The 26,996-nt window shown below is 48.1% G+C and overlaps 1 protein-coding gene across 2 annotated transcripts; it reads left to right on the top strand.

Moving 5' to 3' along the window:
* The first annotated feature begins 500 nt into the window (after positions 1–500).
* LOC131737662 (PR domain zinc finger protein 15-like) lies at positions 501–24,758 on the top strand. Of its 2 annotated transcripts, none has more exons than XM_059027934.1 (26): positions 501–637; positions 2,949–2,988; positions 3,340–3,433; positions 4,750–4,906; positions 5,284–5,436; positions 6,267–6,369; positions 7,251–7,364; positions 7,571–7,666; positions 8,197–8,430; positions 8,912–9,053; positions 9,540–9,661; positions 9,835–9,929; positions 10,310–10,397; positions 10,552–10,719; positions 10,939–11,030; positions 11,728–11,859; positions 13,096–13,239; positions 14,041–14,204; positions 15,727–15,806; positions 16,356–16,475; positions 16,965–17,096; positions 19,711–19,794; positions 20,172–20,347; positions 21,751–21,834; positions 22,879–23,076; positions 23,756–24,758. In XM_059027934.1, exons 2-26 carry the CDS (start codon positions 2,958–2,960, stop codon positions 24,272–24,274), a joined length of 3,522 nt encoding a protein of 1,173 aa, XP_058883917.1. In that variant the 5' UTR covers positions 501–637; positions 2,949–2,957; the 3' UTR covers positions 24,275–24,758. The 2 variants fall into 2 exon arrangements, with proteins under 2 accessions (XP_058883917.1, XP_058883918.1); XM_059027935.1 differs by having other exon boundaries at positions 502–637; positions 22,879–23,093; positions 23,756–23,897.
* Positions 24,759–26,996: the final 2,238 nt, after the last annotated feature.

Raw genomic sequence — 26,996 nt, 5'->3', positions numbered from 1 at the left:
GTCCTGGAACATAATTGAATTGCCTGTGCTCACGTGCTTGTAATGCAAGGTCATTAAAAACAGCACGAGGTCCACATGGCAGGGAGTCAATGACAAAGGTTGTGTACCAGTCCCATTAGGTTTGGGCGCAGGTTCGACCCCTTTTAAAAGTTCCCCAGAGTGACAGCACATTGAAAGCACGTTAATAAACATGGCTTTCGGCAAGCCGGGTTAAACTGTTAAATGCAGCACGAGAAAAGCGCAAACACGCCGTGCTAAAGGTGCGTGCTGTATAGCGCATCAATTATCCAAATCCTTATTTCATAGGGTTAATAATATGATGTAGTCTCCTAATGCTCTACGCACAGACGATGACTGTGTTTAAAATGAATACATTACGATACTAAATCAGAACGGGCAGATCATTTGAAAATGGTTTCTGCTTCTTTTAACATGCAGCGTGAATAAAAGAAGAAAGGGGCGTGCTCTCAGCATTAATATGTCTCCTACAGTAACTCTGCAGAGCAGGGGTCGGGTTAAAAAAAACTACAACTGCCAGATCACCTCGCTTCCACATTATTTCCGGTCCTGCGCGGTTTCCGGAGCGGATTGGAACCCGGAGTCAGGATTCAGTTAATTTCTGGTCGTTGAAAACCAGGTAACTGTTCTAATTCAACACTGCCTTGTTTTTGCACGTAACTTTCCGAACAGTGCGTTAGTGCTGTAGTTATGTATTTGCATGTTGCGTTTTTAAAGTGAATATCGGTGGTATTGAAGGAGGATTCAGCATGCATTGTGTTCAGCTCCCGATGCGCTTTTCAGTCTCCGGTCCATCCGCCATGCCGACTGTTCTTTGTTACATTTGCCTTGCGGACAGAGCTGAGATCGGATTCAAAACCCGGGCGGATTTTGAATCCGAATGAATCCCGGATCCCGTCATGACTGGGTCGCAGTCTGCATTGCACAGTGCGGCTTGGTGTTTGTGAAAGGCATCGCCCCGCTTCGTATAAACAGACCATTGTCGTTATTGATCAGGGGCGTGAGGAGGTGTCTCGCACAGCCGTGTAGACATGTGATTATATAAAATGACCTGCTGCTGTAACCCCGTGTGTTAATTAATACATATAAACACGGTCTGGGGGTGAGCGTACCTGTTAGAATCCTTACATTCTCTTTATTGAAGTTCTGCGTGCTTTTTCTGAGAGCGGTGCAGCCCCACTCCACTCCAGTGTTAATGCACGGGGATGCTTCACTGTGCATTGATCTGTGTGTCTCAATATTTCTCTCTTCAAACATCTTTTAATAACGACATGGAGGGAGATGCGTTGATTCCAGCCGCACGCGTGTCTGAAAGCACAGTATAGTCTTTTTCATTCTCATTCCACCCTGATACTTAACTGTCCAGCAGTCTGAATGGGTTTTGTTCAATTCAAATGTCACCCATATGCTTAATACGCGATGATCCAAACCCCGTTATTAATACTGATTTCAACAAGCCTTGTGTCTGTACATTGTTACACGCCCACCCGCTGCACCTGACTGCGTTCTGCCGCCTGTTCTAGAATTCATGTAGCCTTCCATTACAGAACAATGCGATTGTTGTCTCCATTCCACGCGAGTGTGCCTATGTGTCCTCTCTCCAGTGTATTCAATTACATTAGACCCAGCTGTGGGGTTCTGTATTATTCTGTAAATAACTTATTAACTGCACAATGGGATCCAGTGCTTTCACTGTCTTCACCTCTCCCTTATAACAGTTAACAGTGCTGTGTGTTTTAATTGGCGGGTAATCAGAAAGCCTGTGTCCTTTCCTAAAAGCATTTTATATTATTATTATTATTATTATTATTATTATTATTATGATGATGATGTTGTGCTCCTCTAACACCTTGTTGTGTTTCCCATGCTTGCAGTGTTACACAGTGCTTAGTGGATGTCTGTTTCTATGAAAGCTGGTGACTCTGATGGCTTGTGAAACTCTTTGTATTGGTGTATGTGTGTGCATCTTCTGTGTGGCAGGTGGAACAAAACTTTGCAGATTTAACAGAGTCTCCCCAACCCCCCTGAAAACCTCATATCCACGGGCTAGTCCTTCATCTGTAAAGCAGAGGGAACACGGAGCCACTAGTGGGGTGGAACCTGGTTTCAGGAGACTAGGTTTCAGGCCTCTGCACGGCACACCAGAGGAGGCTTGGGGTTTGATACTGCACAGTTACCTCAGACTAGGTCTCCCGCTGGTCTCCTGGAAGCAGGTTTGAAGCCACTGTTCCTGAGGACGTGTCTTTGTGTTCCCTCAGCGTAAGAATAATGATGAGCAAGTCTATCTGCACTGCTGTGCAATGCTCACAGGCAGCACCCTTAGATAGATGTGACACAAGTCTGAAAGCACAGGGGGGTTATCAGTAGCAGAAATGCAGGACTAAATAAACCCTCAACATCCCTGATGGCAGTATACTGTAAATACAGGACTGCAGCACTGCCACAGACAGCGCTCTGCATGATCCCACGATGAAGGGTTTCATTGCCTTGCCTGCAGAGGAGCAGTAGAGTCAGCCTCCTCACTCCAGCTTTCAGCCTGAGAGATCAGAACACAGGAGAAGGTGTGTTCCGTTCATTGTGTTGTCAGTTGCCATGGCGCTTTGATTTCGCCCACCAGAGACCTGCAGCCAGTCTCCTCCAGGGAGCCTCCTGTCTGAGCTGCAGGCAGACCCGCGGAATCCACTCTTGCTGGATTCAGATTTGTTAATTGAACAAACATTGCATTTAAAAAAAAATGTAGCGTTGATAAAACCTAAGTGAGACTGGCTTCCTGTGACGTGCTCTACTGGACTCACTGTCAGCTTTCTGATTTTATCCTTCGCTTCAAGGCTGAGTGTCTTTCTAGTTTATACATCTGGCTGAAGTATCCACAGTCCAGACTGCAGCAATATAAATCCATTGTGCTTTTCATTGTTGTTGTTTTTCCTCAGGTTTTCAGAATGGCTGAAGGTGGACCAGATGAATTTATTTGTGAGTATTAAACACAATATATACTGTCCCTTCATGCACCCGCAGCAGCTGGGATGATAAATCACGCATGAGAAATCAAACCCCAAAGTGTTTCGGATTTCTCAAAACTCCACAACCTCTTCTCTTGTGTGCAGAGGTCATCACATGACATGTGACGTAACCGGACCGTAAACCAAACAGCCCTTTTTATATTTAATAGAAGTCCACGAGGAATCTATAATAAATGACGTTTCTCTTATTATCCTATTATAACAGAAATCTTGCCACACAGTTTGAGCAGCCAGTTGACTGGAAAGTCAAGTCAGAGCCGTGTATGTTGTTTCCAATGCACTGTCTTGTGTCGTGTGCCAGGGTGCGAGGACTGTGGGCAGTATCATAACAGCGAATGCCCAGAACTGGGACCCGTCGTGACTGTGAGAGACTCCTTTGTGCTGAGCAGAGCGAGGTGAGTGTTGGGGCAAGGAACGTCACAGTGAGGGGCCGGTCTCGTGTTAAACACATGCCTGGACACAGATGAAGCTCAGAGGGCCTTTGCCTATTGGAACAATTCCACCAGCATGCTACGCACTGCAAAAAGGGGCTTCAAGTTCACTGCATACTACTGGTATTACACCAGCTAGCAAATGCCTCATAGTCTGAACACGATCACATGGGAAATATTAGATTATATGTGTTTGACATTCTGCTTTCTCAAATACAGCATGCAGAGAATCCGAATCCGAATGTCAAACCCATTCACACGTGCTGCACGGTTTCCTAACATCTTGAAGGGATTTCTGTGGATCCCTTTTGGAAAAGCTCCCCCCCCCCTCCCCCTGTTAGTAAACTGGGATTTTCAGGAATGCTGCCAAAAAGTCTTGCAGGAAAGCAGCGCGGACTGCTGGAGCAGATTGGAGAGCTGAAAGGAATGGGTTCGTTCAGGGCAGTGCTGCACCTGCTGTGGCTTGGGAGAGAAATCCATTCATCAGAACGGTGTGCAGGCTGACTCAAGCTGCTGCTGGAACTGTCATTATCCTGTATCAATGGGTTTAATTTCTCCAGCCCTTGATTGAGGCAGCCCTCCACATCCTCCTCATCCTGCTGCTGCTGCTGCCCAGCTGTGTGCATCCACTGACTGACGGCTCATTAACCTCATCAATCAGTGCTATTATTATGTATTTATTTGTCAATCAATGCTATTATTGAGGCAGTGTGGTCCAGTGGTTAAAGTCCAGGGGGGAGGGTGCAGAGCTGTGATCATCATGGTAGCCTTGCTTCACACCCAGTTCATCCCTGCCGGACAGCCTGCAGATCCAGGGGGGAGGGTGCAGAGCTGTGATCATCACTGTAGCCTTGCTTCTTCTCACAGGTCATCCCTGCTGGACAGCCTGCAGATCCAGGGGGGAGGGTGCAGAGCTGTGATCATCACTGTAGCCTTGCTTCACACCCAGGTCATCCCTGCTGGACAGCCTGCAGAACCAGGGGGGAGGGTGCAGAGCTGTGATCATCACTGTAGCCTTGCTTTACACCCAGGTCATCCCTGCCGGACAGCCTGCAGATCCAGGGGGGAGGGTGCAGAGCTGTGATCATCACTGTAGCCTTGCTTCTTCTCACAGGTCATCCCTGCCGGACAGCCTGCAGATCCAGGGGGGAGGGTGCAGAGCTGTGATCATCACTGTAGCCTTGCTTCTTCTCACAGGTCATCCCTGCTGGACAGCCTGCAGATCCAGGGGGGAGGGTGCAGAGCTGTGATCATCACTGTAGCCTTGCTTCTTCTCACAGGTCATCTCTGCCGGACAGCCTGCAGATCCGGAGGCTGGCGGATGGAGCAGAGGGGGTCTTTGCTCTGGCTAAGCTGGTGAAGCGCACCCAGTTCGGACCATTCGAGGCGAAGAAAGTGACCGGACTGGACAAGGAAGAAGTGCCGTTCCCCTTGAAGGTGGGGCTGATCCTCTGCTTAGTTTCAGTGTGGAAAGAGATATTAGTCTGGTTTCACGTACTCCCTTGACTCCCCCTGGCAGACCTGTTTAACACTATCACAGGGACCCCCGTCCTGTCTGCTGGCTGTTACCTCTGATTCATGTAAACTTCCAAGCCCTTGGATCGAGGTCCAGCCTTGACTCCCCTGGCAGACCTGTTTAACACTATCACAGGGACCCCCGTCCTGTCTGCTGGCTGTTACCTCCGATCCATGTAAACTTCCAAGCCCTTGGATTGCGGTCCAGCCTTGACTCCCCTGGCAGACCTGTTTAACACTATCACAGGGACCCCCGTCCTGTCTGCTGGCTGTTACAAGAATTCCTATGCATTTTTCAGGTGTTCCAGAAGGACGGCCTGGTGGTTTGTTTTGACTACAGTAATGAAGACGACTGTAACTGGATGGGGCTGGTCAGACCGGCCACTGATTACAAACACCAGAACCTGACGGCCTATCAGCAAGGCAGTGATGTCTATTTCAACACCTCCCAGGTGAGCAGAGGTGTCACTGAGGAGCACCTGGGGTCATATTCTTCAAAAGAAAAATCTTCCCAAGCATGACATTATTCTTTTGCTTGTACTTAAGAAGAAAGTTAAGAAGAACTGCTATTCACAACAATTTTTCTTAAGAATTTTCTTTTTTCATTGACGAATACGGCACCTGGACAGAATTGGGTTTGATTAAAATATTTGTATATATGTGTCTTACTGAACTGATACCCTGAAAGTGACGCATTATGTAGAAACATTTTTTGGCTAATCTCTTCTTAAATGAAGGTGCTCAGTTTTAAGAAAAGAAGAATTTAAAAGAACAAAGAAAATTTAGGAGCGAGAAAAGGCCCATTCTTAAAGGACTCCAGTGATACAGCATGGCTAGTGTAGGTAACCCATTCTTAAAGGACTCCAGTGATACAGCATGGCTAGTGTAGGTAACCCATTCTTAAAGGACCCCAGTGATACAGCATGACTAGTGTAGGTAACCCATTCCACCCCTCAACAGTCTCTGTCTCCTTTAAAGCATGTGTATTTAATGTGCAGGATATCCAGCCGGGGACTGAGCTGCGGGTCTGGGACGGGGTCTCATTAAAGCGTGTGTATTTAATGTGCAGGATATCCAGCCAGGGACTGAGCTGCGGGTCTGGGACGGGGTCTCATTAAAGCATGTGTATTTAATGTGCAGGATATCCAGCCGGGGTCTGAGCTGCGGGTCTGGGACGGGGTCTCATTAAAGCATGTGTATTTAATGTGCAGGATATCCAGCCGGGGACTGAGCTGCGGGTCTGGGACGGGGTCTCATTAAAGCATGTGTATTTAATGTGCAGGATATCCAGCCGGGGACTGAGCTGCGGGTCTGGTACGGTGCTTTTTATGCAAAGAGGATGGAGAAGCCTGTGCTGAAGCCAGTCGCTTTTCCACCAACAGACGGTAATTCATTCCGCTTTTTAATTTGAATGCCAAAGTTACTACAGCATGCCATTCAAGTGAGGCTCTATCTATTTATTTCAAAATGCCCAATCACAATTCCAAGGCAGCTTAGAAGACAACACTTATTTTCTTGACTCGGTTTCTTGTAAGTTTTGCTTTAAGATCCCACGGGTATAGTCTTTGAAGGTGTCCTGGTATATCTAAACCCCAGTACAGTACAATATGATAGAGCTCAATGAAACTAGTGTATTGTACATGCCACCTCTCGAAGTCTCCCTTTCTGTACTGTTCTCACCACCACTGCAAATGAGAAGCTGTCCTCAGTGAACCCTGTCTGGTCAGCGAAAGCATTTGAAATGTATTTGAAGATGGGGAAAGCTGTCAGATGTTTATTCCAGATATTCCAGATCACTGAAAATAATGCCGCTTGAAGTCTGCCATTTTGTGGATTCTAGTATGACCAACTAATTTGCAAGCCAAGTTAATTTGGTAACATTCTGAAATACTTACCCTGGAGGCATAGAACGACCCATTATTGCATCACTGTCAGCCTTGGCAGAAATCAGTATACCAGGGATGGAAATGGAGACTCTCATTGCATAACAGTTTGTGATCCATTCCTGGTTTTACTATGAGTTTAATAAGACAAACCTGAGATTCTTACCGATACACTGAGGGCTGATCAAGCTGGTAGTAAAACCTGGAATGGGTTAAACTGCTGTGCAATAGGAGTCTGATTTCCATCCCTGGTATACTGTTCCAGGAGTTGTTTCCACATCTGTCTCAGTGTATATAAAAGGATCATTTGTTTATTTCTGTATTTAGTTTATTTTTATTTCTGCTCTTTACAAAAGAAATGCTGTCTGTTGTGTTTTTCTTAGTGGTCAGCACTTCCCCGTCGAAGTATGAAGTGATGGGAGGGAACGCTCTGAAGAACCATGGCATGGGGTCTCCTGAAGCAGCAGCTCCCGATTCCAGAGTCCCGACTCCTGCAGGTGAGAAAGAGGGAGAGGGAGCTTCCTGTTAGTGTCACAGAGTGCCAGTCCACGGGGTTCGAAGGACTGAACACTGGGGCGTATCCCGTCAGGTCATAGGTTCAGTCCTGTGACACTGCGGCCCTCAAAACATGAAGCTGTTAAAATATGACACTGCCACAATTGTATATTTTTTCATTCCCACTTTTCTTGTTTTTTTTTCTGAGTTGGAGGCCAGAGCAGTGTCGCCCAGGCGGTGGAGTGCAGTCAGTGGACTTGTAAAGTTTGCTCCGCAGTCTTTCTGGAGCCACAGCTTCTAACGGGTGAGGGAGATGAAATAATGACCTGAATGACAGGACTCAACATGCAGCTGTTTCGTAACCCTGTCCTAGTTTGACTGAATTCACTACATTTTATTAAAGCGCTGGATTCTCAGCTGAATCCACATATCATGTATGATACTGTATTTATTTATCAAGGTATTGAATTCTCAGCTGTATCCACAGATCATGGATGATGCTGTATTTATTTATCATGGTATTGAATTCTCAGCTGTATCCACAGATCATGGATGATACTGCATTTATTTATCATGGTGTTGAATTCTCGGGTGTATCCACAGATCATGGATGATACTGTATTTATTTATCATGGTGTTGAATTCTCGGGTGTATCCACAGATCATGGATGATACTGCATTTATTTATCATGGTGTTGAATTCTCGGGTGTATCCACAGATCATGGATGATACTGTATTTATTTGTTTAGTTTAGTTCCCTGGACCTGTTGCTCAGACAGCTTGTACCTAGCATGCATTTTTACAAATGGCCTCTTTTTTGTATTTGATTTCAGATCATCTATTGATCCACCTGGAGGAGGTGAAAGGGGCGTGTCAGTCAATGAGCACGGCCCCGCCCCCTCCTCCTCTTGAACAGGAACCGGAAGTGGTGCCCCCTGACCCTGCTGTTATCCCCCGTGTCGTCACGCCCCCTCCGGATCCCAAGCGCAAACCAGGAAGAGTACGGAAGCCCAAAGTTCCCAAAACAGACCCCATCCCGGTTTTAGGAGAGCAGATGGACAGCACAGGTTAGTGTCTTTAAAAGAGTCCTTGAGGATTTAGAGACACACATCGGATCCTCCAATGAAATCATTCAAAATTCCCTTTGAGGGCAACTCCACATTAGAGACCCATGCAGTGTCTTAGAAACACAGATTCACACATACAGACACTGCTGTTTGCAGTAAGCTCATTGAACCCCTCTGTCTCCCTGTAAGCTGATGCTGTACCCACACTCCCAGTGGTTTCTGTCTGCAGTAAGCTCATTGAAACCCTCTGTCTCCCTGTAAGCTGATGCTGTACCCGCACTCCCAGTGGTTTCTGTTTGCAGTAAGCTCATTGAACCCCTCTGTCTCCCTGTAAGCTGATGCTGTACCCACACTCCCAGTGGTTTCTGTTTGCAGTAAGCTCATTGAACCCCTCTGTCTCCCTGTAAGCTGATGCTGTACCCGCACTCCCAGTGGTTTCTGTTTGCAGTAAGCTCATTGAACCCCTCTGTCTCCCTGTAAGCTGATGCTGTACCTGCACTCCCAGTGGGGGAGATGATTACAGCTGGAGCCCCGGAGCCTCAACAGCAAGACCTCGCGGCCGGAGCAGAACCCGTCCCTGGGAAGCTACAGAGAATGAGTCGCACCATGCTGCCTGCTGGGAAGTAAGGGCCACTCCCAGACCAGGGCCAGCTGGCTTCACTCTTTACACACACAATCATTCATAGTGTGAAGGAGCTACTCCTAAGATCATTCAACATTACCTGGCATTATAAAAACATGTGCAGTAAATGGCATTCTGTCAATACTTTGTATTACTTGTAACTGTCTTTCAATGCAATTTCTTATCACTAGCAAACAGGTGTGATTAATCGATCATAGATTGGATGATTAGTCGAGCAATAGAAAATGTCAAGATTAAAACCCCTAATATATCTATCTGGTACCACTCTGAGGGGTTTGGGGTTATGTGTAAATGCTGTGCTTGTTGTCAGTACCACTCTGAGGGGTTTGGAGTTATGTGTAAATGCTGTGCTTGTTGTCAGTACCACTCTGAGGGGTTTGGAGTTATGTGTAAATGCTGTGCTTGTTGTCAGTACCACTCTGAGGGGTTTGGGGTTATGTGTAAATGCTGTGCTTGTTTTGTGCAGGTCTGGAGTTCGGAAGAGGTTCATGAGGTCGGCAGGGGAGCACAAGAGGGTTTATCAGTGCAATCTCTGCAACAAGGTGTTTCAGAACAGCAGCAACCTCAATCGCCACATCCGCTCCCACGGTAAAGCCAGGCCTTTCATACGTACCTCAGTGTGAGAGCTCATCTAGAACTGCACAACGCACAGTGATAATGTGAACCAGCCAGACCAGCCATGAGGTCTGCAGAGAGGCCACGGACTGCATCATCAGGCATCAGAAACTACAAAACCCTGTTGTTGTTTTCTGTTCCCGCAGGAGATAAACTTTTCAAGTGTGACGAGTGTGATAAGCTGTTCAGCCGCAAGGAGTCTCTGAAGCAGCACATCTCATACAAGCACAGCAAGAACGAGGTGGGCTGGGTGTGCTCTTCAGCCTACAGACTGGCCTTTAGGGTTCATTTTCACAGAGGATTGCTATACTATTACGTGAGGGTCTAGGGTTGGACGATGATCATGATCATTCTGGGTGTGTTCTAGACTTGTTAAGTTATTGGGAGGCAGGGGGTGGCATGCCTTGGTAGTTGGGTTGGTGGCTCACTTGGTTATGGTTAGACATTCAGAGATCTAGATAGTTTGCTTGACAAAACGAGAAGCCCTTCGAGTTCTACCACTGAGCTTTACCCATGTGGTCATGATATTGGAAGAGGGTTCAGGTATTTCAGAAGAGCAGGAGCTACTGCTGCTCTCCATGGTGTCTGATGCTGAGATTTGTTGTGTTGTGCTTCCATCAGATTGACATGGAGTACAGGTACAGGTGCCTCACATGTGAGAAGGCATTCAGGGTGGAGAGCGCTCTCAAATTCCACAACTGCAGGACAGGTAAACACTTCCTTTCTGTAACAGTTTGCAAATGTGTATCCTTTTGAAATACCTACGTATTTGCTCAAACGGCGTACCTGCCTACATTTTGAAGAAATGTATTTTTTAAAATAAAGAATTTAAAACATTAAACTTCTCCTTCCCCTTCTCCCAGATGATAAAACATTCCAGTGTGAGATTTGCTCGCGCTTCTTCTCAACAAACAGCAACCTCTCGAAGCACAAGAAGAAGCACGGAGAGAAGATGTACACCTGTGAGATCTGCAACAAAATGTTTTACAGGAAGGACGTCATGCAGGACCATCAGCGGAGGCACATTGTGGGTGAGGAGCTGGGGCTGGGGTTGTGATGGTGCTGGGGCTGGGGCTGGGGTTGTGATGGGGCTGGGGCTGGGGCTGGGGCTGGGCTGGGCTGGGGCTGGGGCTGGGGCTGGAGCTGGGGTTGGGGCTGGGGCTGGGGCTGGAGCTGGGTGTAATCCATTGCTGAAAGCACCGTGCTGGAGACATGTAAAAAAATCTTCTGTTCCTCTGGTCAATCTCTAGGTCCGAAGCACATGAAGAGGGAAGACCTTGCTAACGGTGAGGAAGGGACTAAATACAGGAAGGAGCCATCTGCCTGTCCCATATGTGGAAAGGTGAGAGGAGGCGTTCAGGTCACGAGTTTTTATCAGGCTTCACTCAGCAGTCTAAGGCGCTCTTCTGGAGCAAGTGGAAAGACAAAGCAAGCCTTCTGAGAGCAGTAAGACAATCACTTCACGGAAGAGCGGCAGTGACTGTACAGAGAGTGACTGTACAGGGAGTGACTGTACAGGGAGTGACTGTACAGGGAGTGAGTGACTGTACAGGGAGTGAGTGACTGTACAGAGAGTGACTGTACAGAGAGTGACTGTACAGGGAGTGACTGACTGTACAGGGAGTGACTGACTGTACAGAGAGTGACTGACTGTACAGGGAGGGACTGACTGTACAGGGAGTGACTGACTGTACAGGGTGTGACTGTACAGAGAGTGAGTGACTGTACAGAGTGGTTTCGTGCTAAAATTATTTAATTTCTCTCATATTTTTAATTTGTCTTTGTACTCGCTTCCAAACAGGATTGTTAATGGAATATTTGATGTCATTGTGAGTTACCCATCATTCTCTATTGTGTCTGTTTAGAGCTTTGCTTACCTTGCTTACTACCTGTTCCAGCAAACAATGCTTCTGAAAAGACTCCGCAGGGCTGAACACCTTTAATCTCTTGACTATTTCACGTTACATTTCTTTGCATTAGAGCACGTTTTGAAATGATTCCATCAGTGACACCCTCTCTCCCTCCCTCCCTGCATGCAGGTGTTCTCGTGCAGGAGTAACATGAACAAGCACCTCCTCACTCACGGAGATAAGAAGTACACATGTGAGATCTGTGGACGCAAGTTCTACCGGGTCGACGTTCTGAGGGACCACATCCACGTGCATTTCAAGGTACCAAAGCTCTTTCTGGAGCTCCTTTCACAGGGACAGGGGAAGCTTCTGAGTCACACTGCTGTTAGGAAAGAGTCCATGAAAAGAGTACAAAACTGTGAGTGAGAAGCAGCTGTGCTGCTGCTGTGCGGGCAGTGTGTGCTGCTGCTGTGCGGGCAGTGTGTGCTGCTGCTGTGCGGGCAGTGTGTGTGCTGCTGCTGTGTGGGCAGTGTGTGTGCTGCTGCTGTGTGGGCAGTGTGTGTGCTGCTGCTGTGCGGGCAGTGTGTGCTGCTGCTGTGCGGGCAGTGTGTGTGCTGCTGTGTGGGCAGTGTGTGCTGCTGCTGTGTGGGCAGTGTGTGCTGCTGCTGTGCGGGCAGTGTGTGTGCTGCTGTGTGGGCAGTGTGTGCTGCTGCTGCTGTGTGGGCAGTGTGTGTGCTGCTGCTGTGCGGGCAGTGTGTGTGCTGCTGTGCGGGCAGTGTGTGTGCTGCTGTGTGGGCAGTGTGTGCTGCTGCTGTGTGGGCAGTGTGTGTGCTGCTGCTGTGTGGGCAGTGTGTGTGCTGCTGCTGTGTGGGCAGTGTGTGTGCTGCTGCTGTGCGGGCAGTGTGTGTGCTGCTGCTGTGCGGGCAGTGTGTGCTGCTGCTATCAGGGAGGAATGTTTCACTGCCTGGGTTATAAAATGAACAGAACTGGCCTCACCTGACCTGGTGCCAGTAAGAGTGCTCTGGTCTAGACGTTGCTGACACACAGGGATAAGCCAGCAGCTACGCTTTGCATGCAAAGCCGTGTAGAGAGAGTATAAACAGCAGCACATGGAGGTGCATTCGAGAAGCAGACCTGAGTCCTCTCCTGACATGCCGTGCCTGTGCTGCTTCTAGAGCATTCGGGAATTCATCACTACTTCATTTCTGTTTAGAACTAGGTGCTACATTATTGTGTCTAATGATAGTGCTTAAGCAATATGTGTGTAACTTCTGATTATTGGAATGAATAAAGGAAGCTGGTTAATGCAACTCTTGAAAAAGTAATTTCACTTTGCATACGCTGTGCACCAGCACCATGCCCCAGCTCTGCATGCCCAGCTGCTAAAGACATGTTGTTAGCACCGATGGGAATGGTTAGCCTCAGTGTAGACGTTTCTTGTCATTGTCATTCGTGTAAGGGTTCAATGACAGGCTCAGTATTGCTGTGTGTTGGTTGTATACTGGGGAGAGGGGAGAGTTACAGGGTCTGAAAGGTGGTTTGTTTTTTTTAACCCAGGACATTGCCTTGATGGACGAGCATCAGAGGGAGGAGTTCATCGGTAAAATCGGGATCTCGGTGGAGGATGAGGATGGAGATTCAGAGGAAGAGGATGGAGAGGATGACATGGAGCTGCACAAGTACAGCTGCAAGCGATGCCAGGTGTGTGTGTGTGAATCTCCGCTTGGTCCTGCTTCTCTCTCTCTCTGTGTAACCCTGGATCCATTAAAGACTAGTGCAACCAAGGTTTTAATAAAATCTCTCTTCTCACCGGTCCGTTAATCACTCCTCTGAAGCCCATGTATCCAGCCAGAATCTCACTTCCCTGTGTTAGTTACTAGAACACTCCCTGACCCCACGTATTCTTCTAAGGGCAGCAGGCGGGGTCCTGTTACTAGAACACCCCCTGACCCCACGTATTCTTCTAAGGGCAGCAGGCGGGGTCCTGTTACTAGAACACCCCCTGACCCCACGTATTCTTCTAAGGGCAGCAGGCAGGGTCCTGTTACTAGTAAAATAGGAAGAGAACCCGAAGAGGGGCGACAGGACAAATGGGTTAAATCAGTCAGGAAAACAAGAAGATCTTCTATTCTGTGTCTTTTATTATAAACTAATCTACCAAAGTACAGGGAAAAATCACATTTAGAAAAGTGATGCTATCTATTCTAGAAATCAGTTGTCAGTTTAACCCTTGTAAAAGTTTCCCAGAGTAAAAGCATAGCAAAGCACAGAGAGGGATGGTAAAGCATAGGGAAGCATTGAAACGCACAGAGAGGTCTGGTAAAGCATAGGGAAGCATTGTAAAGCACAGAGAGGTCTTGTAAAGCACAGAGAGGTCTGGTAAAGCATATTAAAAACAATACATGTTAAATTCATAGTATAACCACTGGGAAAGCATGGGGGGAAAAGTGCAAGAATCCCGTGTTAAAGTCCCGTGGTAACCCGAGCCCCGTGTCCTCCTAGGTGACCTTCGCTAAAGGCAGGGATTACCTGAGACACATCATGGAGCTGCACAAGGAGAAGGGGTACGGCTGTAACATCTGCAACCGCCGCTTCGCCCTGAAAGCCACCTACAACGCGCACATGGTGATCCACAGGGAGAACCTGCCTGACCCCAACGTGCAGAGGTGAGGGGCCAGGCTTCAATCCACCGCCTGCTTTACCAGCGGCACACTTCCACTGGAATCCAGACATGCCGTTGAGGGGACACTGGACTACAGCATTCTTTGTAATTGGGCGAAACATGATTAAGGGCATTCTTTGCAATTGTGATGAGATTTTAGTTAAGTTCTATGGAGGAACACATTTACGTACAGTGCATGGACCCATGTCACGTGCTGAAATATGATCCCACATGCTGTAAAGCAGGGCTTCCCGACCCTGGTCCTGGGGACCCACTGAGTCTTCTGGCTGTCATTCCAACTGAGCTCTCAATTACTTCATTGAACTAATAATGTTCTTTAATTAGGCGTTTTTAATTGTTCTCAGCTCCTATAAAGTTGCTGGTTTCAAGTTACTTATACAATTATATAGTTAACTTGAAATCTCCAATTGTTTAAAAGCTGAACAAATTAAAGAAAGGTCTTAAGCTAATGAATAGTTCAATTAAGGGTTCAAATAAGTAATTGATAGCTCTGTTGGAATGAAAACCAGTAGATACAGTGGGTCCCCAGACCAGGCTTGGGAAACCCTGCTCTGAAGTCTCTACACAGTTTAAAGACACACTGCCCTGCTCTCAGGAGCTCCTGTTGAACACACTGCAGTTTCATTGGGAAACCCTGCTCTGCAGTCTCTACACAGTTTAAAGGCACACTGCCCTGCTGTCAGGAGCTCCTGTTGAACACACTGCAGTTTCATTGGGAAACCCTGCTGTGAAGTCTCTACACAGTTTAAAGGCACACTGCCCCGCTCTCAGGAGCTCCTGTTGAACACACTGCAGTTTCACTGGGAAACCCTGCTGTGAAGTCTCTACACAGTTTAAAGGCACACTGCCCTGCTCTCAGGAGCTCCTGTTGAACACACTGCAGTTTCATTGGGAAACCCTGCTGTGAAGTCTCTACACAGTTTAAAGGCACACTGCCCTGCTCTCAGGAGCTCCTGTTGAACACACTGCAGTTTCATTGGGAAACCCTGCTCTGAAGTCTCTACACAGTTTAAAGACACACTGCCCTGCTCTCAGGAGCTCCTGTTGAACACACTGCAGTTTCATTGGGAAACCCTGCTCTGAAGTCTCTACACAGTTTAAAGGCACACTGCCCTGCTCTCAGGAGCTCCTGTTGAACACACTGCAGTTTCATTGGGAAACCCTGCTCTGAAGTCTCTACACAGTTTAAAGACACACTGCCCTGCTCTCAGGAGCTCCTGTTGAACACACTGCAGTTTCATTGGGAAACCCTGCTCTGAAGTCTCTACACAGTTTAAAGGCACACTGCCCTGCTCTCAGGAGCTCCTGTTGAACACACTGCAGTTTCATTGGGAAACCCTGCTCTGCAGTTTCAGGATCATTCCTATGTGGCTGAGAGAGTGACATCATTGCTGGCAGGTTTCAAGGTGGGAGGAAGCTTGTGTCACTGCAGTTTAGTGATCAGAAAACTGAAATAAACAGAATGTAACACCGCAAGTTCTGTGAAAGTGTGCTTATCGTTTCAGGTATATTCATCCATGTGAAATCTGTGGGAGGATATTTAACAGCATTGGCAACCTGGAAAGACACAAAATTATACACACAGGTAGGTTTAAACACGCTTCGTAAAATAGATTTATAAATAACATTTGTACTGTTGTGATTGATTGACGCTAGGTGTGAAGAGCCATGGCTGTGATTGTTATTGATTGACTGATATATTGATTGGTTGACTGATATATTGATTGGTTGATGTATTGATTGATTGACCCTCTTGTTCTCGCTAGGTGTGAAGAGCCATTACTGGGATTGATATTGATTCAATTATATATTGATTGATTGACTGATATATTGATTGGTTGATATATTGATTGGTTGACTTATATATTGATTGGTTGATATATTGATTGATTGACCCTCTTATTCTCGCTAGGTGTGAAGAGCCATTACTGGGATTGATATTGATTGACTGATATATTGATTGGTTGATATATTGATTGATTGACCCTCTTGTTCTTGCTAGGTGTGAAGAGCCATGGCTGTGACTGATATATTGATTGGTTGACTGATATATTGATTGGTTGATATATTGATTGGTTGACTGATATATTAATTGGTTGATATATTGATTGATTGACCCTCTTGTTCTCGCTAGGTGTGAAGAGCCATGGTTGTGAGCGGTGTGGGAAGTCCTTTGCTAGGAAAGACATGCTGAAGGAGCACCTGAGGGTCCACGACAACATCCGAGATTACCTGTGTGCGGAGTGCGGGAAAGGTACCTGCGGAAACAACTCCTAGCACAGTATACCAGGGAAGGAAACAAGACTCACTTTCACCCATTCCCGGATTCACTAAGAGCTTGATCAGCCACAGTGTGCATAGCTAACAAGCTCAGGTGTGTCTTATTAAACTCAAAACCAGGAAAACGGGAGTCTTCTTTCCTTGCCTGGTATACCCTCTGTTTGCTTAAGAGCTAGTCTAGTTTTTAAAACAAAAGGCAGACACTAGATACTGTGCAGGTGTGGACATTGTGGCCAGTAGAGGAGTGTTGATGTGCCGACGTCAACGTCAGCACCTTCCTTCATTCGAACGCTGCATGCAATGGAGCACAGTGTGGCGTCCTTCAGCAGCTCGCACCCCTCCACACACAAAGGCTTATTTCAGATGTGGCTGTGCATGTGAACATATCAGTTTCTCCACCGTCTGGATATTATTATGCAAAGAAAATGTAATTTCTCTGTGTCGTTCTCTCCTCTTCTCCCAGGAATGAAGACGAAGCACGCACTGCGTCACCACATGAAGCTGCACAAGGGCATTAAGGAGTACGAGTGTAAAGAATGCAGCCGCAAATTCGCACAGAAGGTCAACATGCTGAAGCACTACAAGAGGCACACTGGTGAGGAGCTGATCCCAGGGTCTCTCGTGACAGTCTGCATCAGGGCAGTCCACTCTGCTCTTCATGGGCTAGCAGGGTCAGGGCAGCTCTAGTTTCCTGGGCACAGTGTCAGGGCGGCTCTAGTTTCCTGGGCACAGTGTCAGGGCGGCTCTAGTTTCCTGGGCACAGTGTCAGGGCGGCTCTAGTTTCCTGGGCACAGTGTCAGGGCGGCTCTAGTTTCCTGGGCACAGTGTCAGGGCGGCTCTAGTTTCCTGGGCACAGTGTCAGGGCGGCTCTAGTTTCCTGGGCACAGTGTCAGGGCGACTCTAGTTTCCTGGGCACAGTGTCAGGGCGGCTCTAGTTTCCTGGGCACAGTGTCAGTTCGGCTCTAGTTTCCTGGGCACAGTGTCAGGGCGGCTCTAGTTTCCTGGGCACAGTGTCAGGGCGGCTCTAGTTTCCTGGGCACAGTGTCAGGGCGGCTCTAGTTTCCTGGGCACAGTGTCAGGGCGGCTCTAGTTTCCTGGGCACAGTGTCAGGGCGGCTCTAGTTTCCTGGGCACAGTGTCAGGGCGGCTCTAGTTTCCTGGGCACAGTGTCAGGGCGACTCTAGTTTCCTGGGCACAGTGTCAGGGCGGCTCTAGTTTCCTGGGCACAGTGTCAGGGCGGCTCTAGTTTCCTGGGCACAGTGTCAGTTCGGCTCTAGTTTCCTGGGCACAGTGTCAGGGCGGCTCTAGTTTCCTGGGCACAGTCAGGGCGGCTCTAGTTTCCTGGGCACAGTGTCAGGGCGGCTCTAGTTTCCTGGGCACAGTGTCAGTGCAGCTCTAGTTTCCTGGGCACAGTGTCAGGGCGGCTCTAGTTTCCTGGGCACAGTGTCAGTTCGGCTCTAGTTTCCTGGGCACAGTGTCAGGGCGGCTCTAGTTTCCTGGGCACAGTGTCAGGGCGGCTCTAGTTTCCTGGGCACAGTGTCAGGGCGGCTCTAGTTTCCTGGGCACAGTGTCAGGGCGGCTCTAGTTTCCTGGGCACAGTGTCAGGGCGGCTCTAGTTTCCTGGGCACAGTGTCAGGGCGGCTCTAGTTTCCTGGGCACAGTGTCAGGGCGACTCTAGTTTCCTGGGCACAGTGTCAGGGCGGCTCTAGTTTCCTGGGCACAGTGTCAGGGCGGCTCTAGTTTCCTGGGCACAGTGTCAGGGCGGCTCTAGTTTCCTGGGCACAGTCAGGGCGGCTCTAGTTTCCTGGGCACAGTGTCAGGGCGGCTCTAGTTTCCTGGGCACAGTGTCAGTGCAGCTCTAGTTTCCTGGGCACAGTGTCAGGGCGGCTCTAGTTTCCTGGGCACAGTGTCAGTTCGGCTCTAGTTTCCTGGGCACAGTGTCAGGGCGGCTCTAGTTTCCTGGGCACAGTGTCAGGGCGGCTCTAGTTTCCTGGGCACAGTGTCAGGGCGGCTCTAGTTTCCTGGGCACAGTGTCAGGGCGGCTCTAGTTTCCTGGGCACAGTGTCAGGGCGGCTCTAGTTTCCTGGGCACAGTGTCAGGGCGGCTCTAGTTTCCTGGGCACAGTGTCAGGGCGGCTCTAGTTTCCTGGGCACAGTGTCAGGGCGGCTCTAGTTTCCTGGGCACAGTGTCAGGGCGGCTCTAGTTTCCTGGGCACAGTGTCAGGGCGGCTCTAGTTTCCTGGGCACAGTGTCAAGGCGGCTCTAGTTTCCTGGGCACAGTGTCAGGGCGGCTCTAGTTTCCTGGGCACAGTGTCAGGGCGGCTCTAGTTTCCTGGGCACAGTGTCAGGGCGGCTCTAGTTTCCTGGGCACAGTGTCAGTTCGGCTCTAGTTTCCTGGGCACAGTGTCAGGGCGGCTCTAGTTTCCTGGGCACAGTGTCAGGGCGGCTCTAGTTTCCTGGGCACAGTGTCAGGGCGGCTCTAGTTTCCTGGGCACAGTGTCAGGGCGACTCTAGTTTCCTGGGCACAGTGTCAGGGCGGCTCTAGTTTCCTGGGCACAGTGTCAGGGCGGCTCTAGTTTCCTGGGCACAGTGTCAGGGCGGCTCTAGTTTCCTGGGCACAGTGTCAGGGCGGCTCTAGTTTCCTGGGCACAGTGTCAGGGCGGCTCTAGTTTCCTGGGCACAGTGTCAGTTCGGCTCTAGTTTCCTGGGCACAGTGTCAGGGCGGCTCTAGTTTCCTGGGCACAGTCAGGGCGGCTCTAGTTTCCTGGGCACAGTGTCAGGGCGGCTCTAGTTTCCTGGGCACAGTGTCAGGGCGACTCTAGTTTCCTGGGTACAGTGTCAGGGCGGCTGTAGTTACCTGGGCACAGTGTCAGGGCAGCTGTAGTTACCTGGGCACAGTGTCAGGGCAGCTGTAGTTTCCTGGGCACAGTGGTAGTTCAGCTCGTGTTGGACCAGGGCTGGCAGTGGCTTTGTCTCAATGTGAATGAGCTGTTTCTCATTCATGAGCTCTGCATGGATTGAGCTGTGCTCTGTTTCTCATTCATGAGCTCTGCATGGATTGAGCTGTGCACTGTTTCTCATTCATGAGCTCTGCATGGATTGCTGCGTACTCCTTTATTTAATAAAGTACTTTCCATGCAGAGATGAGAGGAATCGGGAGAGCGGGGGGAGTGATTGATTGATTACACTGATGCTGTATTTCCTCTCCTAGGAATCAAAGATTTCATGTGTGAGCTGTGTGGAAAGACGTTTAGCGAGAGGAACACCATGGAAACACACAAACTGATTCACACAGGTGTGTTCTTGGTTTGTTTGAAACCTTTTTAAAATATTCTGCAGGTGAAGTGAAGGAGGGGTGAACACCAGCCCTCCAGCATAACATTCGCTCACACAACAGCTTGTATTCAAAACACCACAGAGTTTAGTACCGTTGACATCTTTAATCCTCTTTTTTTTTTTTTTTTTTTTTGCATACTTAAGTTTATGGTTTTTTAGCTGCAGACTGCGGGATTAAATCTGGTTCCCAAGCATGACCACAGACAGACACACACACACGCTTTAACATTTGTAAATGATGATGAAATACTGCTGATACATCCTTTTGGTAAAACAAAGCTGCTCTAACGCTTTTATTTATGTATTTGTTTGTGTTTGTCTTTGTGTCTCTCACAGTTGGTAAGACCTGGACGTGCTCAGTGTGTGATAAGAAGTACGTCACCGAGTACATGTTGCAGAAACACGTCCAGCTGACTCACGAGAAGGTGGAGGCACAGAGCTGCCACCTGTGTGGGACGAAGGTGTCCACCAGAGCCTCCATGAACCGGCACATGAGACGCAAGCACCCTGAGGTGAGCTGAGCCCGACACCGGGGGTCCTGATAGGGGACCCTAACCCTAACCCACCAGAGCCTCCGTGAACCAGCACATGAGACGCAAGCACCCTGAGGTGAGCTGAGCCCGACACCGGGGGTCCTGATAGGGGACCCTAACCCTAACCCTAACCCACCAGAGCCTCCGTGAACCAGCACATGAGACGCAAGCACACTGAGGTGAGCTGAGCCCGACACCGGGGGTCCTGATAGGGGACCCTAACCCTAACCCACCCGAGCCTCCATGAACCAGCACATGAGACGCAAGCATCCTGAAGTGAGCTGAGCCCAACACTGGGGGTCCTGACAGGGGAGGCAGCTCTGCTCCAGTATGGACTGTCCACTGCAGGGTTAATAGATCCAATAAAGCATTGAAGTGGTTAGGGGTCCGGTCAGAGTTTTTAATTGGTTTCTAACCCTGTCAGTCATGGCAGGACCTGAAGGTCCCTCCTTATCTTAGTGCTGTATGTTAACATGTGCCACCGGAAATCACATTGCAACCTCACGGGACTCCTAGGTCCCTGTCTGAACTAGTGTAGAAATCACACTGGAACCTCACGGGACTCCTAGGTCCCAGTCTGAACTAGTGTAGAAATCACACTGGAACCTCACGGGACTCCTAGGTCCCAGTCTGAACTAGTGGAGAAATCACACTGGAACCTCACGGGACTCCTAGGTCCCAGTCTGAACTAGTGTAGAAATCACACTGGAACCTCACGGGACTCCTCGGTCCCAGTCTGATGTAGTGTAGAAATCATGCTGGAACCTCACAGGACTCCTCGGTCCCAGTCTGATGTAGTGTAGAAATCAAGCTGGAACCTCACAGGACTCCTAGGTCCCAGTCTGAGCTAGTGGAGAAATCACATTGCAACCTCACGGGACTCCTAGGTCCCAGTCTGATGTAGTGTAGAAATCACACTGGAAGCTCACGGGACTCCTAGGTCCCAGTCTGATGTAGTGTAGAAATAGATGTCAAAAAAATACTCAATAAAAGAGTTTATTATTCAGCTTGACAAAAAGAATTCAGGACTGAAAGGGTTAATAATTGACGCTATGGTTGGAACAAAGACCTGGACTGGAAGGTTGGCTAAACCCCTGGTCTTCGACCGCTCTCTGCTTAACCAAGCTTGTTGTTTTCAGCTAAAGCCTTCATGTGGTTGTTTTACATTGCTGCGCTGTATTTGGGAAAAGTGAATCATTGACCATGACTCGAAACAAACAGCTTCTATTACTGATAAAGAACAAGCACAAGCATAAGAAGTGTGTCTGGCTAATGCCTTCGTGTGCATATGTACAGTAGAGCACTCCCCCCACCCAGTGCACTCCTCCCATGCAATGCAGAGCTGCATGCAGGGTGCTGATGGTTGTTTCTTCTGCATGCAGATCATATCCGTGAGGATCGATGACTTTGAGGATGAGCTACATGAAGGCAGCACCATTGATGCCTCCACTATTAGCATTGTGCAGGTACGTGCTGTCTGGAGCGTCTCATAACAGGGATCGAAAGAAGAACCCCACTGCACAGCCGTTTGATCCATTCTCGAGTTTAACTAGACACACCTGAGCTTGTTCCCTGTACACTGGGGCTAATCAGGCTTGTATTAAAACCTGGAATGGGTGAAACTGCTCTGCAATAGGAGTCTTATTTCCATCGCTGCATCATCTCTTTCCTTTGGGCATTAGGAGCTGGTCATAGTGAATGCTAAGGGCTTAGAGCACTACAGCCCTGGGGAAATCATCCTGGATTGCATCACCCACCTGTCTGGCTGATGCAATCCCAATCCAGCTCCACAGTGTATACTTGCATGGTCACTGGTGCCCTCTATTCATTACAGTGTTATTCCACTGAAAAGCATGCAAACAGAATTGCAGAGTTTAGGGAAAACAAGACTGCCTTCAAGAGCTTGAGCAGTTCAATCTGATCTGCTGCTGAATCTATACAAAACAAGACTGCCTTCAAGAGCTTGAGCAGTTCAATCTGATCTACTGCTGAATCTATACAAAACAAGACTGCCTTCAAGAGCTTGAGCAGTTCAATCTGATCTACTGCTGAATCTATACAAAACAAGACTGCCTTCAAGAGCTTGAGCAGTTTACTGTGATCTGCTGCTGAATCTGTACGAATGCTTCCTCAGTATGAGATGACAGATTGAATAATGTACAGTAGTAGTACTAATAATAGGGCTACATTCTCAAAGCCGTTTCCTCCAATTTGTCATTAGCACGATCCTTTCAGAAAGGAGAAATGCAGCCAATAAAGTTACCCAACCAGAAATAAACTGAGACTTTTATTTTAGGGGCTGGAATGAAGTATTAAGTTGTTTCTTACTCGTTTCAGAAAAACAATTGCTCGAATGACAATTTGGAGAATAGCTTTGAGAATTAGTAACTCTTTTCTTTATGGGTAGATCTCATTACAGTGTCTCGGAGCTGTTTTTAAACAACAGGCTGCTTCACAATGCTGAAATGAGCAATATAAAATGAAAGCTCTGCTTCCTCCCCGCTGTCTAGCCACAGCTGGCCCTGGACGAGGCTGACCTGCCGGGGGAGAAGCCGGCGAGGACTCCCAGGCCAGCGAAGAAGAAGCGGAAAAGCTCTGCCGGGGAGGAGGGGGAGCAGCCTGCCTACAGCGGGTACACAGACAAGGAGGTGGAGTTCACAGGGAGCCTGGGAGACGAGACCAGCTCTGCAGTGCAGAGCATTCAGCAGGTCAGGGGCTGGCCTGGGTAATATACAGCAGAGTGTACATTCATTACAGCACCCCATTGCTTCTGTCGTGCTTATCAAATCAAACCACTGGAACGGAACAGCGGGGGAAAACATAGGCAAATGAATCACATGCAATTCATTTAAAATAGGAAGAGAAAACGTAGCCACACATGATAAAATGCATGAGACTTTTAGAAGTTGTTTAAGATGCCTAATGAAAGCACGAGTGCCTATTGTTTCTGTATCACTGATTAGTGACCGAACATTAATTCTCACACCCAGAGGTTTTCCTGCAGGTAGGTATATATCTAAATGACAAATCGTGAGGTGTTCTGATAAACGTGCACACTACTGTACAGTATATTATAACATTCGTATCACGTTACAGCAAATAACCATTTCAAAAGTGTGTCATAATTCAGCTGTATTATTTCTAATCGTTATCACGTATAGATTGTGGAACGGATCCCTAAGCTAAAGTGCCACCAGTAATTCTAAGGTTTCTCATAAATGCCAAGTTGTTTGTAGATTTTTTTTCAAGCTCTAAAATGACAGGAATGTATCTTTGTACAGAGAATAGACACAGAGGATTGTACCGTCTCCAGGGCTGTCAGTTTAACAGGGCCCCAGTGCTCCTCTCTTTCTCTGTTCTAATGTGGTTTGCTTTTATTTTCGGCAGGTGGTGGTGACCATGGCGGACCCCAGTGTGACGGCCGCCCCCTCCAGCTCCATGGGGCTGACCAGCATCTCGGTCACCCCCATCACCACCGCGGCGGGAGGGCAGTTCACCAGCCTGCAGCCTGTAGCGGTTAGCCACCTGAGCCCTGGCGACCCGCAGCTCGCCCTGGACAGCTCCATCCTGACGGTGACCTTCGACGCGGTCAGCGGCTCGGCCACGCTGCTCAACCGGCCCGCTGACCTGCAGCTCCCCTCGGTGCAGGGGCCCGGGGCCCCGGCGCAGTCCGTCGCCCACTTCATCAACCTGGCCACCTTTGTGAACCCCATCACCAACCCGGCCCTCGCCTGGAGGCCACTCACCCCCTCCGAGGGCAGCCCCACCGACGGGCTGCAGCCCCAGCAGCAGCAGGGGGACGGGGCGGGGGGCCAGCAGGCCGAGCAGGAGGTGCCTGTGCAGGAGCAGGGCCAGGAGGAGGGGGAGCAGCAGCAGCAGCAACAGCAGCAGATGTACGGTTACTGATCAGCTGCTGCATTCTTTCAACCCGCCCTCGAACCAGAATTCTGTAATGATGGGAGTGCTGCTGCTGCTGCTGCTGCTGCTTGGGAGGAGTGCTGTAGCCGGGCTTGAGAAAACAAAAAGGATATCATGAACAAAAAAGAATCGAACACAAAACAGAACACATTGCAGGGGAGGTGGATATTAAGGCAGTGTAGCCCGCGGAGGTGCGTGGCATTGTGGGATATCCGCGTTCCTTGGCCCCAGTGCCGCATTGCGGTTATACATGTGGCTATGAGATGACTTGACATTAAAAACAGCAAACAGAAAAACGGTGGCTTAAGAAATCTGCCCTGTCTTTTTCTTCTTGTATTTTTTTTCCTGTAAGAAAGCGGATCAGTGCACCGCGCTGCCTCTGGTTTCTCATTCTCAGCTCCACTGTATTCTTGTTAGGTGTGTTTGTTTTGGAGGGAGGGATGCATTCATGTGATGCCGTCACCTATTCTGTGTTGCAGCATTAAACAAAAAAAAAAAAAACTACCATGTGTGATTTGTAAATGAAAGCAGGCACAGTGTATCCTGTGTCTTGACTGCATGGTTGCAATTGGCTTGGCGTCTTTCTCAAAAGGCTCTGAGCAGCAGCCAGTAGCAGGCAGAAGTATCTGGACTCGTATCTCTGCTGTTGAACATTGGAACTATAGCTCTAGAAACACTAAATATAAAAGGCTCAGCCCTTCTGTGCTTGGGAGACGATGTAGCTCCAGGATCACTGTGACAGTTTTGCATGAAGAGCTGCGGGACTACAAGTACCAGAATGCAGTGGGGCACGAGCTCCGTGACCCTGCCTGGAGCTACATGCTCACACTATGCTGATGTTCTAGACTTCACAGCATAACCTTCCTGTGTTAAAGAGGGCGTGAGAATGAAGAGACAAAGCTCCACGTGTCCTGATCAGTGAAACAGTAAACGCTTTGTGTTTCAAGACAGCCTTGTGGTGTCGGTTCACTTCTGCTCAACCAGGCTGCACTTGGACTATATATATGAATGACAGTCATACGAAGGATGTGTGCAGTCATTGCTTCTGATCTCCTTCTCTGAGCCTCTGGAATATTGTTTGTTTGATGCAGTAATGTCAATAAGGTTTTACAAATCATTCCCTTGCCTCTCATTAGTACTGCATCACGTTGATCTCATTTAGTTTTTACCTGGTTTGGGCTGCACTTTTATTGAAGGGAATCCTGCCACAAAACTACAGGTTCATTTCCTGTGTTACATGTTTTAGGATTCCACCTGCTGCCCGCAGGACACTACAGTGGGTTCCTATTCCCTGTAACACATGAAATTCACTTTTATCCCTGTGGCAGCTTAAACAGGCTTCACAGGAGTCAACAGAAAATAAAGTTTAGGTCATAAAAAGATAAACAGAAAAACCAAACCACTTGAATGCTGCTCCGCTGTTCAGAGACAGGAGGGGCTCTTCATTCTGGGAGGGAAAGATCCCATTTTCAAATAAGTGTCTGTTCATGATGAGTTCAACTTGTGTAGAGATGTGAAAGTTTGTCCTGGTTCTTTCACTCCCTGTAGGAATTCAATTGGAAATATAATGACGTTTAAATTACTCACACTTCTAGTGAAGGTGTAAATACCTGTGCCAGGTGAAGAATGCAATATTACACTGGAAAGTGACTTCAGGTTATCTATTCAGACCGACACAAATGCAAAGGATCAAGCAAAACATGCAAGACCATAAAATGAAAGTTTGAAGTCAGAGCTCTGCAGGAAGGTGCGCTTCACGGAAAAAGAAGGCTTTGTGTGCAGGCCTTGCACAGCCGCGTGCAGGGGGTGTGTCTGGAAGATGGAAGGAGCGCACAAGGAATGGGCAAGATTTCAACTGCCTCTATTTGGGAACGCTTTGTTAGAGACAGTGATGGGTTTGGTTAGATTTTTTTAATGATATATTTTTTTTTATTGAAATATAAGACTTTTTTTTCATGCTCGCCTGTCGTGATTTTAATTTCGTTTTATGTTTTATCGTATGTGAGTTGCAAGTGTTGTGTGTATGGGGTTACCAACAAAGGACTGCCTCTATTAAACTGTAGAGCTTTGCTGGAACGTGTGCAGAGCAGAAAGTGCTGGAACTCTTAACCAGTGAGAACCTGACCAGCTGTGTGTTCTAAAACCAGGCTGAAAAAGGGAACCCTACGACTGAGGCACAGTCATTTCAGAGTCCTGTGACTGTCAGGGAATACAGGAAAACTAAAGGAGAGAGAAACGAGTCCAGGGTTAGAAAAGCAGCACTGAGAATCACTAGAAATTACATTTCAAACATTTGTATCATTATTCCATACTGTCATTGTTAAGCACAACTGAAGAGTGAAAAAACAATTGCAATAATAATAATAATAATAATAATAATAATAATAATAATAATGCAACTGATATATTTGAGTGTTGTTTAAATTAATTCATGATTTTCTTTCCAGGCATTTAAACCATCAGCTGTACTTTTCACCAGCATGACGTTTCCTTAAAATAGGAAACTCACTCTCAAATGGATATGTACGACCATTTAAAAGCATACTGTATTAAGAGCACAGTATACAAATATATGACGAACTCCAAATCCCACAATTCTTTACTACAGGTGTGTCGGCAAGAACCGGGACTGGCGGCTCAACCGCCCAATTACAATGAAAGGTGTGCTGGTGGGCGGAACCGAGTTTTGTGAGATCATTTACGCGGTAAA

This window comes from Acipenser ruthenus, chromosome 8, assembly GCF_902713425.1.
Source record: "Acipenser ruthenus chromosome 8, fAciRut3.2 maternal haplotype, whole genome shotgun sequence".
Classification (NCBI taxonomy): domain Eukaryota; kingdom Metazoa; phylum Chordata; class Actinopteri; order Acipenseriformes; family Acipenseridae; genus Acipenser; species Acipenser ruthenus.
This window is presented reverse-complemented; position numbering and strand designations above follow the sequence as displayed.

What these genes read in the sequence shown, in the direction of transcription:
- LOC131737662 (XM_059027934.1), top strand. Translation starts at nt 2,958, where the DNA reads ATGGCTGAAGGTGGACCAGATGAATTTATTT. An exon ending in AGAGCAGATGGACAGCACAG is followed by an intron (nt 8,431 to 8,911) that starts GTTAGTGTCTTT and finishes TCTCCCTGTAAG; the next exon opens with CTGATGCTGTACCTGCACTC. An exon ending in ACAAGCACAGCAAGAACGAG is followed by an intron (nt 9,930 to 10,309) that starts GTGGGCTGGGTG and finishes TGCTTCCATCAG; the next exon opens with ATTGACATGGAGTACAGGTA.